Source organism: Ptychodera flava, chromosome 15 (genome assembly GCF_041260155.1).
Source record: "Ptychodera flava strain L36383 chromosome 15, AS_Pfla_20210202, whole genome shotgun sequence".
NCBI lineage: Eukaryota > Metazoa > Hemichordata > Enteropneusta > Ptychoderidae > Ptychodera > Ptychodera flava.
This window is the reverse complement of record NC_091942.1, coordinates 28,361,718-28,376,457: the sequence shown is the minus strand read 5'-3', so window position 1 is coordinate 28,376,457 and position 14,740 is coordinate 28,361,718. Positions and strand designations below refer to the sequence as shown.

The window sequence follows — 14,740 nt, the reverse complement described above, 5'->3', positions numbered from 1 at the left end:
GCGCTTTACGACGCCGTCGTGTCATTTATGTAGGACAGGTGTATTTACTAGCGTACCCTGACTGGAAACCTGTTTTAAAACCGTTAACACATAACCCTGGCACCCTCTCAAGGTATTTACATGGTTTACATTGGGACAAACACTAGTCTATTTCTAAAACTCCGAAATAACAAATCTCGGGTTGAATTGCGATAGGCAGTGTTGAAAAATGTAAATAATATTTACGGCCCTGATACGGGTTTTGCGAAACCGCGGTCGAACGGCGCAAGGGCCCGTACGCCGTACGACCGAGTCGAGTTCGTACGGCTTACGGGCCCGAGCACGCTCGGACCCTTCCGCTGTTCAACATCGGTCCGCAAAACACATATCAGGGCCGTAAAGATTATTATATCATATCAACATTTGTGTCTATGGTTTCCTCTGTAACTTAAGCATAAGAACGGATTCAGGTCTTACATCCCATCCCATATTACTCTATTTACTATGTTCATGTTTTGAAATCTCGTTTCACTGAAAATGTTGGTTTGGCTTTAGTCACTTCCAGTAAATGGATAACTTCAAACAGGCTGGCTGTTTCTCGTTATCGACGATCGAATAGTCAGTACCCCGAGGAAAAAAAGCATGTCTCAGATTTTTGAAATTCTATTTTCTATTTTGCGAAAGGGTGTATGAATTCTTTTCAGAATAAATCACCAACCTTCGTTAACCTCTGTCGAAACGTTTCTAGTTTCATACACCTCACAGGCATCGACGATCATGAATCTTCCAGAGAACTGACAGAATTTATTTGTGGACCTAATCAGCATGAAATGTACGTCCTTTGGAGAGGCCGGGTGTTTTGAATGCACTGGATATCAATCAAACACTTCACCAGCGATTAGAGACACGGTTTCGTAGATAATCTAGTCAGCGTGTCATCTCACAAAAAGCCAAGAAGCACCTTTTCACGGGATTCTGACTTCGCCTCTTTTGAAGTCGTACGCATCCTCTCCAAAACAGAAAGGAACATACTGTTCCTCTCTCTGCGTTTCAACAACTGCATTATTGCACGAATCTTACATCATTTCGTTGTTTTTTGACCTTACCAAGATCAATCAGATCCAACTTCTGACATGAAAACAACAGAGTCAGACTATCTATGCAGGAAAGATCATCCAAGTTGGAAAGTTGCCTATATGTTACGCTTACATTTTTGTGAAACACGCACAGGTCGTGCAGATAACATAGTAGATACAAAGAACACTCATTTGAGTGTTTGGACGGTGCACAATAATCGATATAAATGCATTGGTAATTCTGACGTGCACAAAGATAACGCGGATAAGTTCACTGTTCAGAAAAATACAGTGCGTTTGTTCGTGATCCTACATATTTCGACACTTTTTTCGGAAGTATGTACTGCACTGCCAAATTTCTGTATATATACTTTTTTCGAGGGGGCGCTAGGAATCTCTGACGCGGTACGTCCAGATAGATACACCGCGAGATGAGCTATGTTTTTGGTCTAATCAATGAAATGTGTAAGATCCCTTTTCAGTCATACAAGTCGACAGTAAATTTTACTGAACACACGTTGCTTTAGATGTGACGTAGTAACATTAGCTTTAAGCGTCGTGGCCATTCTATACTAACTTGGGGCAGTCTATTATTACTTTAATATGATATGAAAAAAATTTCGTTTGAAAAAAAATTAGGAAGACATTAACGGATATATCACTGGTATTTCATGAAGGTGTAATCACAGTTACCAAAAAAGGTCGCTCTATTGTCTCCTTCCGTTCACTCACATTCGAAAACATGAGAAAAAGTCAAACGTTTTGTTGTAGAGCGTTCGTAAAAACACGGATTAATGTCGGCTACTTTATATCATAATAAGTATTATAAGCTGATCTGATCTGCAGAAAAAAGTGCGGAACAGTATGTCAACACAGCTGTTGTACCTCAGTGTTCCTGCAAGTAAGACCCCGTGCTTGTTGAGCTTTACATGTTTTACCTTCACTCGAACTTTTGGCCGTTGTACAAGTGTCTAAATACACTGAACACAACGGTATGATAACGCTGTACTGTGATCTGAATATACATGATTTCATGTATACTGAACTCGTCGAGTATTCTGATCGTCGCTTTAATTTTTTAAAATGGGTTTCAACACAAAAAGCAGCTTTTAAATTACAGTACGAGATTGTGATTCCCTCTACAATATTTGTCGACCTAACACAATAATCTGAACCAACGTTGCCTGTGGTGCTTACTTATATATTCGCACACGCCATATCATAAATTACATTAAAGCCCCACTAGCTGATTTTACTTTCAAACTCCAATAAGTTTGTGAGAATGTACTTATAATAGATGTGTGTATACACTTATTATTAACTACCCGCTGGGGCTGTATGTGCAATTTTGAACAAGATAAAGATTACACTGCGATTGAATGTGTGCCCACTCATTAAATCGCAGCTCTATGCGCAAAGGCAAAACATGGATACCATGCATATCTGCACTGAAATCTTCACATAAACTGCCCAATGTAATGCATAGGGGTGAATGTTTTCAACTGTGACATTGTATGTTCTGTTTCCTCAGTAATATTACCAACGTTTGAAAATGGCGGGAAATCAAAATGACCGTGAAAATTTGAATTTATGTTTCACAAAGGAATGGTTTCCTGTGCAGTAAAAACCAATATTCTTCAGAGGGTAGAATTCAGAGAAAACCAGGAGAGAATAGGAATATATTTTGAGGTCAACAAATTTCAAGAGTGACAGCTAGTGGAACTTTAATAATAAACTCGTAACACGCACACTATTTTCATATGTTGAAAGCAGCCAATCTGTTGTTTGCGGCATTCTCTACTCGCGCTTCGCGTGAAGAAAGGGAACAATTTTTTTAATGCGAATCGAGGTGTCTCCTTCCTCAGGGTTCGCCACACTAGTATTGAGATCTAAATATTGATTCTTTGTAAACTCAAACTTACCGAGCGCGGTGGTATTGACGAGTTGCCTCCGAACGATATGAATTGTCAGAAGGACAAAGGTGGGAGCTTTTGTCGCCGTAGGTAAAATGATATGCGCCTTGAAATTAAAAAAAAATATTTCCCAAAATTTCCTCGGGGAATGTTGATACCATTCTCGTTCGACATCACAAACGAGAATCAGGAGTCACTGTTCAAACTTTGGTACTATCTAGAGAAAACAAAATACCTAAAATTAAATTCGAAATTCAAAATGGCTGCCATCCCTTTGTTAACTTTATGAGAGTAAATTAAATTTTCGATTTTCAAAATATAAGAAGGTGAAAAACTTTACGTAACTACACGGTCTTCAAAATAAGGCTACACAAGCAGGACCAAAAAGTACGTAAAAATTTGAGATCGAATAGATCTTGCCAAGGTGCATTCTGTCTTGAAGTTACTCTTAGACTATTTGAATTAAATTAAAATCTGATCTATAGATGGCGATGTTTCAGCCATTCCCTTTTCTGCTCCCATCTTTAAGGTAGAATGCGCCTCTGGGTCAGATATTCGGACTCTTTTCTGATCCACCACTTGTGGGCGCTCATTTTAAAGCTCTTGGAGAAAGACAAACTTTCACCGTCTTCCAAAATTTATTTTTTCGCCCATAGAGTAAATACAAGAATAGCGGCCATTTTGAATTTCAAATATCGGATAATGTTGGGTAATTTGTTTCGCTAGTTCCAAACTTTGCACGGTGACCCCCAATTTTTATTGTTGATTTGGTAAGAGAATGGTTGAAAGTTTCATTCAGGAAAGTTTGCGCAAAAGTTTAAGTCTTTCAATTTCGAGGCGAGTACTACCGTAAACTGGCTCTTGTCGTCTTGCTACAGGCATTAGTAATAAAGGCATATGTCAGTTCTACAGCTTTGCAAAATATTACTCTACTAGTATGCAAAATGTTGCTCTACTAGTAGAATTGCACTATTTTTCAATTCCGACAACAGTGTATACAAAAGTTGCCATTCTACCCTGAAAAAGTTAGGAAAGAGTTTACGCCAAAGCTTCCATGAATTATACTGTCATCGCAAATGATCGATCAGTTTGTCACGAATATCGGTCGATGACAGAACATCCGTCCATTTTAACAGTAGTTACCGGACTATCTGTCGCGTAGTGCACCGTAAAACACTTTTATGAATGTTGGACTTTCACAGAACCATGGCATGGCTCTATTCATCTTATGCATCTGTTTATTTTGCGGATTTCAAGTTGTTCGGGCGCACCAACAAAATAACAAAGCCCGTTTCATGAACTGATGGTGTAAAGTTTTTACTCTGCGAGAAAGGGTCACAATAGAATTGTTTCTACTGTCCATGTTTAATACAATGTGCCCAATTCATATCGAGAAACAATACCTCTAAAGGACAGTGAACTTTAGGGGAATCCTTTTGACCTTAACCTGAACTATTGTCTCGCCCTAACTGACGCAATTAACAGAAGAATATAGAATTGCGAAATCTAAATTTCTGGCGAAAAAAATATGCTATTCACATTAATGTTGCTCAGTCCTGATATGGATGATACGTCCCAAATAATGAGTTGTGACCTATACAGTGAGTGCATCGTTCCGGCTCGGATCAGGGCGGTCAATCAACGAAAACGAGGCAGTGTCTATATTGGAAGACAACAAATCAGGAATGTTGAAATTTGGAATCATGTTGGTTGCCCTTTGACCTTTGCCTAAAATGTCTCACGCCCTCGATGAGAAAATAGCTCATTTATGGATGGGCTCGTGGCCGTGGAATAGTGTCGACATTCTATCGTCTTATAACAGCACGAAGCAACCGCTGATGGATTGGAGACTTCGACATAATTTCTGGTAACGATGTGTATCGTCTTGGTGACATGTTCGAGTACATTAACCTTTTCGGAATGTCATACCTTTGAAGTTTCGATATTAGGGAGCCGTCATTATTTATGGCCTGGGGGTTGCTCAAAATGTTGAGAGGAAGAAGAGGGGTTACTCAATTTTTGGTGCGAAATAAATTCATGTATACCTCTCAGTTTGCACCATTGCAAACATCAGTTTCTCAAAATTTTCGAAGCGAGAGGGGGGACTGTGACTGTGAACTGTGATAGAATAGTGGCGCCATATAAATTGTTTGATTGATTGATTGATTGATTGACTGTCAACCTCACTCGGCTGTGATTGCACGAAAATGTAAAGGGCCTTTGATTTATTCATAATAACTTTAAGACCTTGTGTCGTTCAGTCATCTTGAATTGTCCTTTTCCCGTTCGGTCGATACACCATTTTTTCGAACCGATGTGATTTCAGAACAGCTTAATGTAAAATTTTAATATTAAATTTTTACGAGAGATCTTCCTTAAGGTTTGCTTAGTACACGGGCGAGCCCACCTGTGTCTGCAAACACCAGCCAAACGTACGTCACTTCGATACAGAGATTACATGTCCAGGGATGTGCAACGACTTCGGAATATTATCAACCTATATCCGGCGGTTTAGCGATCTAGTTTGCTCGTCCAGCATGCATTCGTTATCACATAACTGCCATGAAAGGTAATTTGAACAGCGAAATCCCAGTTTCGGGCGAAAAAAGGTTGCTTTGCTCGTGCGCACAGCTGTTAAATCCCGTTTAATGAATTATGATTTAAATTGACTGGTTGGCGGGCAGGTGGAGGGGAAGGGGGTCAGTTAACGAAAAGGGCACAGTTTATATTGAAAGACAACAGACCAGGAATGTTGAGATGTTGGAATCATGCTGGTCACTCACTGACCTTTACCTCAAGTATTTTCTCGCCTTCCCGGGCGCAATAATGGTCTGTAGCCAAGGAATACATGATTACAGTTATATTTGTTTGCCTATACCAATGCGAAGAAACCGGCTATTGGCTATTGCCTTGGAAATCAACCCTCGTTCGGCGACCTCGACCTTGACCTTTCTGGACACTAAAAGTGGGCCACCGTGAAAATGTAGAAACAACACAACGCAACGATAAAAAGTTTTTAGCCGTAATTAGCATATCTGATGTAACACTTCAGGACAAAAAAAGCTTGGACACTTGAACGAATGGATTGGTCAACAGCGGATAGATTATTTCGATCACGTTTATGTATTATAGAATCTTGTGTACTTGGAGGGGAAAAATACAAATTATGGAACCTTGTAAATCATGTTGCTAAGGCTACACAGTGCTGTAGGATTACCGAGTCAGGTGATCTACTTTCGGTGCACTAGAATCACCGATGCTAGTCACGTGACATCATGCGCCGGTGCAGATCTCCATAGCGTTCACAAAACCGGGGTTTACTTCTATCGGTTGCATAGCCATCAATAAAGAACAATGTGGTTGAAGGTAGTTTATTGAGCGATTGGTACATTGGACCGTAGGCCTTACGTGGATCGCTTTGCGTGCCTGCTCTGGAGCCCCAGGCCTATGAAAGGTGCAAAATGACGACTCCGCGAGATACGGAGACGCCTTCGGATCTCTCGCAATCTGACTCTCGTTCTACTCTCTCTCCTACCCGTCTTGCTTGGACAGATAACGTCAGCGACTCCGGGTTCATCGCCAGCAGCAAATCTTCCGAGAAGTCGAACGGTGTCACCGGGAACGGTTACTCCAAATGCGGAGAGGGGGACCTGGAGAGCGGGCATGGCAAGGGCTCAAGCGCCGAGTTGGTTTCCATGGGCGAGAAGGGAAGCGTCTGGTGGAAGGTGTTGTTGCAGCTATCATTGTGTTTCCTGGCTGGAGTAATCTTCGGCATTGCGTTGGAGAAGAGCAGAGGTAAGTTCAGTAGAATTTCAATTTAAAAAGTAGACTTTTGGTCATCAAGTTGTCAAGTGTTGTATTCTTGCATCCTGATTTTCAAGTCTACCTCTTTCAATGTTTTTACTTCTCTTAATTACTTCAATCTTTTGTCGTCCTTTGCTTATTTGTTTGCTAGGTAGGTGTATTGTTTTTAAGCTTACTGTTGTTATTTACTGAGCGTTGCTTGTTGCCCTCGGCGAGTATTTTCCGCGGGCGACGTTGACCAATAAACAAGGATTGGGAAATTCACGGGGAAAAACAACGCACCGCCCGCTAATTGCCAGATCGGTTTAATCGGGAAATTAGATTGAAAGCGATGTAAAATTAGAACGAAACACGTTTGTGTCCCCGGCTTCTCAAGTTCTCCTCATAAGCTCAGCTACAAGATAGAGGTGGAACTTTGTACGTCATGGGAAGAGATATTGATCGTGGTCATAGAGCTAACGTGACGTTAGTCTGAGTGCCAAAGGGTTTAATATTTAAACGTTATGATAATGTTGGTTTTTTTCAGTTTGCCCCCTTCCTTCGTTATGTACCCGTCCGATTTTACCCGAGTCATGATTTAAGGCCAATGGCCAAGTTAAGTGGTGATTACAGTGTTGTGTTTGTGACTTGTTATTGTACTTGAACGGTGCTGTTTGCGCGGCGGCTTCGTTACGGTAACGTGGGGTTTCGAACTTCTGCGCAGTTCGAGTCTAATCCACTAATCCACGCATTAACGTCATCAGAGACTCGTGTCGTTCGTAGTTGTGCCTATACCATAGGCACTGCGCTTACAGCCAGTTGCTATGGAGACTCATTCTTGCCTAGTCAATGACTGGGTATGACAGTCGGAAGATTTAAATTTGCGGGATTCTTCGGTGTCCGCAGGTACACGAAAGTGTCATCGTATACCCGAAAGCTTCGCCTCAGGGTGAGCAAGACTCATCAATCGATCGGTTCTATAACGACTACCCGGGTGCGTGTGCGAAACCCAACACAAAGTCATAGCTTCTTATGATTATTTCATGTCCACTGAATGAATTCGCTAATCAAATTTTACCTCACTTGTCGGCACCAAGGTGCTGAAACTATTAAAATTAGAACGAATTCTATCAGAAGGATGTTGTGGAATGGTCCGGCGAATGGGGCCATCGTCTCAAAGCTGCCGAGTGTCGATAATTGTTTAATAAATAATGAAATAGCCTAAAGTTGGCAGAAAACTACAAATGCGTAACGCCTCCTCGATTCAGACAGAAGGACAAATTTAAAGGAGACTTTAAGTGGACATTTCCTCCTGACCAATAGGTTATCTTCAAAGACATATTTTGGTTTCGCAGTGTATTGTACATTCACTGCCAATGATCGGCTCATCGTGAGCAAAGTCGAGGAAATAGACACCACACGCGTCAACTCGTCGTTTTCGATAATCACGAATTTCTCGAAACTGGCGGCCATTTTGATCATATACAATGTTTGTTCGTAAAATATCCTTTAAATGTCCAATCATAAAATTTCTTGAATTAAACATTTGCCTTGCACTTATGTACTTTTCAACGACGAACTTCAATGCTTGCATATTCTTCATGCAAGCTTAAGTAGTGCTTCACGCTTCTCGGGTACATACTTTTCGGCGCAACGCGAAGAAACGATTCTTTGTCATGAGTCCCTAGGGACACCACCCGCGTCTTGCGTTTCCGTATGGTAATTTTTATGTCACGTTTGCATTTTGCAAATGGTATCGATTTAATTAATATTTTTCTTCATATGTTAATTAATTATTCATTAAATTTGGTTGCAATAACCAAAGGAATAAAGTTAAACTGTCAAGCATGGACAATGATTGTAGGCAAAACATGATGCTTGACAAGTATTGATGGGCGTGACTTGAATAAATTATAATAAATTAATTTGCATAATCAATAATTTGACTTACATCTGCGATTACGTCCTTGATGTAAAGGTTTTTGTGAGACAAGATGATGATGATAACAAATATCGATCACAAAAAGATATTCTGTAAAAATGCATCATCCAGTAAAAATATTATTGACTTATAAAACGTTGGCTGATCTACATAATGCATAATGTTTAGCCAATGAATGCTCGCCATTGATAACGATTCGGTTTCGGTTGATTTGCATACTCGCATAATTGTCAGTAATATGCATAATTGAATAAAATTATTTCGGATATTGAGCACTGGAAAGGCATATTAGGCCTTTCTTTGGTTAGAGTCGCAGTCTACCTCGACGATTATGCTACCGTACATATCAGTTAATCATACGAAGTAGCCCTTTTAGCTTGCCCAAAGTTTCGCTTCTGACTTCACAAGAAATACTGACTCCGCAGAATTCCTCTCGGCCGTATTCATCGCGATGTCTTGCTTTGCGCTCTGACAGTTGAAAGAAAACATTCTTTCCGCCACGTTATGTCCACGATGAACTACTGACCAGGAAAGCATAACAAGACCCAATCACGCAAACGAACAATCAAAATCGTAATTAGCCTCCTCGTGAACACAAACCAAACCTTTCAGGTGTGTTTGACAGTATCGATCGGTTAAAGTGATCAAAACATGCGAACAAACTAAACAAAACCAAGTAAAACGGAAAGAATAGCTGTGGTGTTTGAGTAAAAGATCGCAGGTTGGTTGAAATGATTGTAATTAGGTTGTCTTTGCTCGCGCTCATTCTCCAGAAACCAAAAGAAACCCCGTCTAGGAATGGAATGTTGTTGACAGTGGTAGCGTCACGCGACCACGATTATTATCGTTCGGGAACGAGGCTGTCTATGGACAGCGGCCAACATCTCTGGATTAGATTTTGAATTTTTATTGGTGTTGTCTTGGATGAGAAATCGTCGTCGTAGACAGAGAATCGCTTATGTCTGCACCCTCGTTTGTCACTTCAGAGACTCGATAATAATGCGACCTAAGTGTTCTTGTTTAGATTATTTATATTTCGTCTACGTGTAAATGCGTCTATTTATAATTTATACAAATACATATTTGTTGCATGTTTTTGTAATGTACATGTACGTACATTACATATACATATTCATTACATTCAGTAAACTCATTTAATAAATGGGTTTGTCGGAGAACAAATGACACATCATTTGAGCATTATTAATAGGACTAAGCAGAGCCTATGTGTTATCCTTCTACCAATCAGACTCTTCGGTAACTTTCATCCAATGACTGTGGACTATAAATCTCCCGCCAAAAAAATGTTTATCCTTTGGTGTTCTATTACATTCGGTGCATGCGCTTTGGCACCTTTATATGTAATTGCTACTACGTTGTGTTCCGGTTGGCGCCTTTTTTTTCTCATGGCGTGTTCAGTAATAAAGCTTGTGTTCTCAGCATGAACTGGTGTCGTTCGCAGTTCTGTGTATAAGTCAGACAAGAACCTTGATCATAAAACCCCATCACGACATTTTTTGGTGCCGAGACCAGGATTAGGATGTCTGACGAGGAGCAGCAACCAACTCAAGCCGAGCAACTGGCAACGAAATTGGCCAAGTTGAAACTCAAGCGCAGGGGACAACGTGCCCAAATGACGAGGCTGTTCAACCGTGCAGAACAACTCACATCAACGTTCGCTGCAGCTGAGAACAAGACTGAAGCTCACAGGATACTCACAGCATTGAACACTCAACTGACTCAGAAATACGAATCTTTAACTAAGATCGAAGAAGATATCTTAGATAATACGGATGAAGCAAGCTACGATGCTGCGAGCCAAGAATCCGGCGACTACATGTCCGAGATATTCGAGAGAAACGACAAGATCACTGATTTCATCAAAAACAACAAACCGAACAATGGACTGGCCCATCGGCGAACTCCGACACCGCTACTCAAGACACATCGAAGAAAACGGTCGCATTACCGAAACTACAGCTGAAAACTTTCTCAGGAAACGTACTCGAGTGGGTGAGTTTCTACGACACTTTCAAATCGTCCATCCATAATGATAAGAACCTCGAGAACATTCAAAAGTTCACATACTTACGCAGCGTTTTAACTGATGAAGCTGCCCGTACGATTAGCGGTCTCGCCTTGACAAACTCCAATTACGACCATGCTTTAGAGCTACTCATCGAACGCTACGGACAGAATCATTTGATCATCGATGCGCACATGACTGCACTGTGGCAGATTCCTCAACCTACGAGTGACATTAACAGTCTGAGATTGTTTTATGACACATTAGAAAGTCATATTCGCGGTTTACAATCACTTGGCAAAGAAGAGAACGCTTATGGAGAACTTCTCATTCCCATGATTCGAGATAAACTACCTAACAATATTCGGAAACAGATTGCAAGAGATCACGGAAACAAGGCTTGGACTTTACCAGAGTTGCGCAAAGCCATCCTACGGGAAATCGACGCCATTCAAGCCGGAGTTCCACTCGATGAGTTATCGGTTGCGGACACAGCAACACAGCCTAATATGACCGCTTCATTTCATACTAGGGCCGCATCTACGCGCACAACAAAGCCTTTGAGAATCAAAACATGCGTGTTTTGTAAGGGAAATCACTACACAAGTGATTGCCAAGTTGTCACCGACCCGAAACGTCGCTTAGACATTGTCAAACGCGATCGTCTCTGTTACAATTGCCTTGGAAAGCATCGCGTGAGCGATTGCAAGTCTCGTTACACTTGCAAGATCTGCAAGCGTAAACATCACTCTACCCTTCATCATGACACCAAATCAGCTACAACGTCTGAGAAAAAGGGAACTTCTGAAGTTCATGTGGCATTGGCGAAGACAGACGACACAAAGGGGAAATCTACACCCAACGGATCGGTTCTCCTCAAGACGGCAGTCATTCCTATGTCGGTCGGCGATAGGAAACCTATCAACGCTACCGTGCTGTTCGACGATGGGTCCAACAGAACTTTTATCACGCAGCGATTTGCTGACAAACTCAACTTGAAATCGGACACTCATGAGAACGTGAGCCTGTCAACATTCGGGGACAATTCGAAACAAATTCATTCCATGAAAAGTGCAATGGTAACTTTGCACGAACAGAATGGGCATACCAGTACTGTCAACGCCCTGATAATTCCCGAGATTTCGTCCAACCTATTCAACCACGTGTCAGCAGAAATACTCAACTCAGACCATCTACGGGGATTAAAGCTTGCCCACCCTGTTTCCAATGTTAAAACTATGGAAATTGATGTACTCATCGGAGCTGATCAATATTGGAACTTTGTTGGAAACCATATCGTGCGCGGGGCAGGTCCAACTGCAATATCATCTAAGTTCGGCTACTTGTTGTCCGGTCCTACTGGAAAGCGTGGGAAATTGGACTCTGACATTAATATTCATCACGTGAAGTAGAAACACACACCGACGATGACATACGAAACTGGTGGAATTTAGAGCTCATCGGAGTGAAGGCAGACTCGCAAAATGATGAAAATACCGACTTCGAAACATATCGGGACACTCATCTACGTGTTGAAAATGGTAAATACATTGCCCGTTTACATGGAAAACTGATCATCCGCCACTGCCTTCAAACTATGCGGCAACTGAAAATCGCACGCGCGCTATGGTTCGCCGTTTGGCCCTGACTTAACGAAGAGATATGACGATATCATCACCGATCAACTGCGCCGAGACTTCGTCGAGAAGATTCAAGATGACAACAAAACTGAAGGACATTATTTGCCGCATCGAGCTGTCAAGAAGGACTCAGTTACCACTCCAATACGTATTGTATACGACTGCAGTAGCAAACAAAATGCTGACTCGGCAAGTCTAAACGACTGTCTTCAAACTGGGCCGTCATTAATCAATGATTTACCTGCCATTTTGCTACGATTTCGCGCTAACCGAATCGCTTTCGTCAGTGACATTGAAAAGGCATCTTAAACATACGTCTAGAGGAAGACGAGCGTCAATACACCAAATTTCTTGGTTATCGGACATTCGTGATCCCGAAAGTCCATTTGATGTTTATCAATTCAAGTCTGTTCTGTTTGGGGCGGCTTGTTCCCCATTCATGCTCAACGCTGTAATCAAGACTCACTTGGAAAGTAATGCCTCCATACCGACTGCTGATGACCTCAAACATAATTTATGTTGACAATGTGATAGACGGTGCCAAGTCTGATGAAAAGGCCGTGTCATATTACAACGACGCAAACCACCTCATGCAGTCGTGTGGGTTCAAGCTGCGCTCATGGACGTCCAACAGTGAACGACTATGTGAACTCGCAAAACAGGACGATATCTACGAACCCTCTCGTGATGTACCAGTACTCGGCCTGCGTTGGGAACCAGAAAGCGACACGATGACCTACTCAGAAAATAATAGCGAGCCTATTCCAAATGAATTGATAACGAAACGAGATGTTCTCAGTTCCTCCGCTACACTGTACGACCCACTGGGCTTCGTAGCTCCAGTTCACATCAAAGCTAAACTCTTTGTGCAGTCACTATGGAAACGCGGGCTCCCTTGGGACGAACCGCTCGATGCTGAATTGAACTCTCAATGGATACAGATCGCAGCGGACTTGAATGCTACACGCAAGACGACAATAAACCGCCAATACTTCTCAGGGAATAAAGATAACGACGACTGCGAAGTTCATGTTTTCGCTGACGCCAGCACTACCGCCTACGGAGCTGTAGTTTATCTCCGCAGTTCAAGTGAAACTTCTATCGTTATGGCCAAGGCACGCGTCGCTCCAACGTCCGATTTGTCACTGCCTCGGTTAGAACTGATGGCCGCCCTGATTGGCACTCGACTCAGCAAATTCGTAATAAACGCTCTCTCCGGCAAGATAAACATTACACAGCGGTATCTCTGGTCGGACAGTCAAATTGCGTTGTATTGGATCAACAGTGTCAAGAAGCTGCCGATCTTCGTAAGCAATCGCGTCAGAGAGATCAATGGTTTTCGTCACATCTACAAATATTGCCCCTCCGCTGACAACCCAGCTGATTTGTTAACTCGAGGCATTACTTCTGATCAACTAGCCAATTCTACTCTATGGTGGAACGGCCCTACTTGGTTGAAAGAAAATGGAGACTGGCCAATCTGTGAACTGTTTGATAGCGCAGTGCACCATATCGCTACAACGGACGACTTCATGATCGAGCCTCACACACAAATCGATGCTGAGGTTGCCGATAAAATGCAACACGTTGAGGATCTTTCTCGCCGATCCACTGAGAACATCGGCTCATCAAATACGGAAATCGACCCCGCAATTGACGTTGGCATACAATACGCGGTGGACATTACTCGTTTCAGCTCGTAGACAAACTATTCCGCGTTACTTCGTATGTATTTCGTTTCAAATCTCGACTGCAGCGAAAGAGAGACACGCCGTCAGGAGCAGTCTCACCGGACGAGATACGACATGCTGAACAGATCTGGATTAAAGACGTACAATCTGAGATATATACAGACACTATTCATTCCATGAGGATGAATGTGAAGAGGTTCGGACCGTTGGTTCAACAACTTAACCTATTTCTCGATAACGAGGGCACACTTCGATGTGGCAGCCGTGTACACAATGCAGCATTGGACTATGTCACGAAATTTCCAGCGTTGCTGCCTTCCCACCATGAATTCACTAAACTGGTCGTTCTGAAAGCACACGAACGCGTATTCCATGGAGGAGTCCAGTCGACTGTAACACAAAATTCGTCAACAGTACTGGATACCGAAAATACGACGTATCGTTAGCAAGATTCTTCACAACTGTGTTACCTGTCTGAAAGTTGAAGGAAAGCCGTACACTAACCCAGTCCAAGCTCCGCTGCCTGCATATCGCGTGAACATCACCCCTCCATTCAGTGTGACGGGGGTCGACTTCACGGGGGCTCTCCTCACCAAGCTATTGATGGTAAACAAAACAAGGCATACGTGTGCCTGTTTACCTGTGCGGTTACACGGGCCATACACTTGGAATTGGTACCGGATTTGACGA

At 42.3% G+C, this 14,740-nt stretch overlaps 1 protein-coding gene across 2 annotated transcripts in view; it reads left to right on the top strand.

Annotated features, from left to right (window-relative positions):
- The window catches only part of LOC139151766 (thiosulfate transporter TsuA-like), a 30,915-nt gene that overhangs the window by 2,589 nt on the left and 13,586 nt on the right, over positions 1-14,740 (top strand). The window contains exon 2 of one of the 2 annotated variants that reach the window (XM_070724746.1): positions 6,521-6,763. In XM_070724746.1, coding sequence (XP_070580847.1) covers positions 6,521-6,763 — 243 coding nt within the window. Of the gene's footprint in view, positions 1-6,253; positions 6,764-14,740 lie in introns of those variants that run through there. The other variant, XM_070724745.1, reaches the window with a different exon arrangement.